The sequence below is a fragment of the Telopea speciosissima genome, chromosome 10, assembly GCF_018873765.1.
Source record: "Telopea speciosissima isolate NSW1024214 ecotype Mountain lineage chromosome 10, Tspe_v1, whole genome shotgun sequence".
In the NCBI taxonomy this organism is placed as follows: domain Eukaryota; kingdom Viridiplantae; phylum Streptophyta; class Magnoliopsida; order Proteales; family Proteaceae; genus Telopea; species Telopea speciosissima.
This window is the reverse complement of record NC_057925.1, coordinates 63,036,741-63,040,544: the sequence shown is the minus strand read 5'-3', so window position 1 is coordinate 63,040,544 and position 3,804 is coordinate 63,036,741. Positions and strand designations below refer to the sequence as shown.

The window sequence follows — 3,804 nt, the reverse complement described above, 5'->3', positions numbered from 1 at the left end:
TTCCTCCGTCCTTGGAGCCACAAAGAGGTAACACCCTGTGTACATTCATCTGTTTAAATCAATAATAGCTGTGGACTGTGGTGCGCTTCATGGTCATGCTCATTCCCCTTCCCCAGCCCTCCCCCCCTTTAAGAAAAATATATATAAAAGCTCCCAATTCCAAAAAAAATTGGATTTGGTTTTATATTAATTTGGAAAATTTACATCTAGCACCCCTAGGGTTTCAAACAATTATGTCTACCATCCTTGGAAATTCAAAAATTATTTTTGTACCATTGAGTACTAATTCTGTTAGTTTTAGAAGGAAATTATAATTTTGCTCCCTGCTCCAACTCTGCCCTCACCTTTGGACAACAGCCCCATTGGCTCCATCAGCACATCAGCCCTGCCACCCTGTTTGCAGATCTCTTGCGGCCCGTCTGCAAGGCACACCACAATTAACTTTGCAACGCCCGAGCCCTAGCCTTTGAACACCAAGCCATACCTTGCATCACCCCTAGACCTTGTTCACATAATCCCAGCCCCAACCCTTTGATGAAATCACCCAACCCAACCGTTGTCTAGCTTGCACTACTGCAACCATCTATTTTTCCGGTAATAGCAGGGGATTCGCTGGAGATCTCAAATTTCAGCAACTCAAGGGTTTAGACCAGGCCAAAATCAAATTCAACCAGCTTTATAAAAGTCCCAAACAATCAGCAAAAACTAGATATTAGATCTGGAGTAATTGAAGAAATCGTTATTATCCCAAGTGAATTCTTGTTGGCACTGGATATTTAGAAAGATAAACCTTGATATGTAATGACTTTCTCACAATTGTAAGTCCATGAAGATAATTATCTACAGAGAAATATTGCAAGAAAATTAAAGTAGAATTACAGAGAACAGAAAGCATAAATAAGAATACCACAAGGACGAGCCCAATTGACAGCAAAGGTGAAGAGCGTGATTTCTGATTCAATGAGTTCACAAATGGAATACTACCACTGTCTGCAATGCGTCTGGCAAGATTTCCTATCCTTCGAGACATGGTTGTTGGTCTAAGTACTGATCAACCCACAAGACTTTAAGCTAATCGAAAAGTGAAGAAACTTGGGGGGAAGAGAGGGGGGGGGGGACGAAAACGTAGAATCAGATCTGAAGAAGTTACAGGTATTGATCAGCACAAACAAAGGAAATATTGCAATTATTCTTCAGCCAAGTTAAGGATCAGTTCAATACTCATATCAACCTTGATTTGTAACTCATTTGAGCTCCTGTTGAAACCCTAGTTATCTCTATTGAAACCCTAGTTCAACCTGAGAAAAAAAGGAGAAATTTCAACCCACCAACTAAGCTTTTCGATCCAAAGAAAATAATGGAAGAGGTTTTACACTTCATCGTTGTCTAGTTACTCCGGCAATAGCAGGGGACTCTGGCAGCGAGAGGAAGGAGTGAGAGAGGGGAGAGAAATTAATGGGTTAGGGCTAGGGGTAAAAATATAAAAATACCTTCATTAAGGGTATTATGAACATTTAGTTAATATTTGGACGATGACATCATCACTTAACTGTACTCATTTAACGATAGAGTTACATTTGTAAAAATCTTTCAAAATACAGGGAAAGTTTATGAAATAGATGAAATTCTAGGACTGGTAGAAGTAATTGTTTGAAACCCAGGGATGATTGACGTAAATTTCCCTATTAATTTTGGATCATTTTTCACATCTCCCGTTTTGTGTAAAACACCGTGAACTGGTACTAGTAGAATATTTTACCATTTTTTTTTGGTAGAAGAATATTTTACCATTTCTGTGCTTAAGCTTTTAGTGATATAACGTGCTTGTGGGACTAAATCTCTGCTTTAGGATTGATGAATTGTTGGCTGTTTTTATGACCTCCGTTGATACGTTGGCTGGCTAGATGAGATTTAATCTTTGGTGTCAGACTCGGCACCATTTTTGTGCTTAAGCTGAAGGTTTTGTTTGAATGAAATAACTCGAAATATACTTTTTGCCGGTTGTCCAGAATATGGTTTCTTGAGTCTTAAATAAAATTTTTTTTTTGAGGTTTTGGATTGTGAGAAGAGCGTTCCATCCTTACTGTGTCACGTATAAACGTTCAATTGCAGTGATGCATATATGCATCGATCCATCTATCTATCTACCTAAGGAAATATGGATGGTCAAATCTTCTTTTTTTTTTTCCTTCTTTTTCAGGGATTGATTGATTGATTGTGATCCCCTAAACTTAAAAAGTGACGATCATCACCTGGAATGGATGTGATGGGAGACAAGTGGCAAAGACTTTAGTTGGCTAAATAATTGTAGAGTTTAAGCGGCGTGTGAGTGTGACTCTGATCAGATGGTGGTAGTGTTAACTCGTGAATGCTTTTAAGGGTGTAGCACTGAATTCTCGCCTCTCCATTCACTCGATTCACGTTCCATTTTGTCATCCATCCATCCTTGCTTCTTTTTTGTTTTGTTTTTCTTTACTTCCCTTCTGCACTCATTTCTCTTCCTCACGGCTCACGCCCATTTCCTCTTGTTGTTCTCTCATTCAGTAACAAGTAACAACAACACACGACGGTCCTCCACCCCATGAAAGACCCATCTTTCTTTCTCCTCAAGAACTCTCTGGGAGCCAAGATGAAAAAAGGCTTCAGAAGCTTCTGCAATGGGGTTGGTTCTGCATCGACACTCAACCAAAACAAGGTTGAATGTGATTCTTCGTCCTCCTGCATAGTGTCCCCATCCATTATTAGCTCTGCCTTCCGGGAGGGCATTAATTTGGAAGATAGGCCACTAACCCTGGAGGAGATGATCTTGCAGCTGGAGTTAGAAGAGGAGGCTACAAGGAAGGCAAAGCTTGATGACTTTGATGTGTGTCAACGTAGAATGTCATGTGTTAACAACTCTGACATTCTACGTTCTGCAAGGAATGCGTTGAATCAGTACCCTCGGTTCTCTGTGGATGGGAGGGATGCCATGTATCGATCTTCATTCCAGAACAACTTGGCTCCCTTGGCTAGGGGTGGGAGAAATTCGGTTTGCAGTAGCAATGGTATTAGACTGATCAGGGAGAAGGATGGCTTTGCTGATTTAATAGATTTGGAGAGAACTCCCGGGTTACCCCAAACAATAGCTGGAGAAAGCGTGCTTTGGTGCGAACCAGGCGTGGTAGCCAAGCTGATGGGCCTGGAAGCCATGCCAGTCACAATTGGTAGCGGTAAATGCAGGAAAGAGAAACTAACTCTGAATTCCACCATTAAGAGGAGGGAAAATCTTAGGAGAGCTGAAAGACAAGAATTGGAGAACAGGAGGCGGCTTGTTATTGGTACCAACAGTGGTTGCAGGAGGTTTGGGAGAGGGATAGCATTGTCGGGCTCAAATACAACTGGTGGTTACGGTGTTATGAAGCCGATTGCAGTGGAGCACGCAAGACGAAAGGGGTGGTCGGGGTTGGAAGGATCTATTGTAGATGTTCACAATAGTAGAGTATTAGTATAGTATAGTTGAGGATCTCCACTCTACTTACTAAAACGGGTTGAGAATAATATTTTTTTTAGTTCCCTACCTACAGTCTTAACTGTAGATGATTAAAAAAATTAAGGATATAATTAACCGAGCTAAGGGTAATAGGTAATTTATCTTTCAATTTCCTACTGTCTAGATAAAAATTAGTTTGTATCAATTCTCATGAAAAATAATTAAATAATACAAATATATAGTAGTGTGTGAATCAATTTGGTGATGTCCTGTGTCCTAGAGTCGTAGCTGCTTGTTATCTTTCCTAGAGAGTAACATAACATACTGGGTAATTT

At 40.3% G+C, this 3,804-nt stretch overlaps 1 protein-coding gene across 1 annotated transcript; it reads left to right on the top strand.

Moving 5' to 3' along the window:
• Window positions 1–2,581: 2,581 nt before the first annotated feature.
• LOC122643872 lies at window positions 2,582–3,490 on the top strand. The gene has a single exon (XM_043837443.1). It carries the CDS (start codon window positions 2,582–2,584, stop codon window positions 3,488–3,490), a length of 909 nt encoding a protein of 302 aa, XP_043693378.1.
• Window positions 3,491–3,804: the final 314 nt, after the last annotated feature.

What these genes read in the sequence shown, in the direction of transcription:
- LOC122643872 (XM_043837443.1), top strand. Translation starts at nt 2,582, where the DNA reads ATGAAAGACCCATCTTTCTTTCTCCTCAAGAACTCTCTGGGAGCCAAG.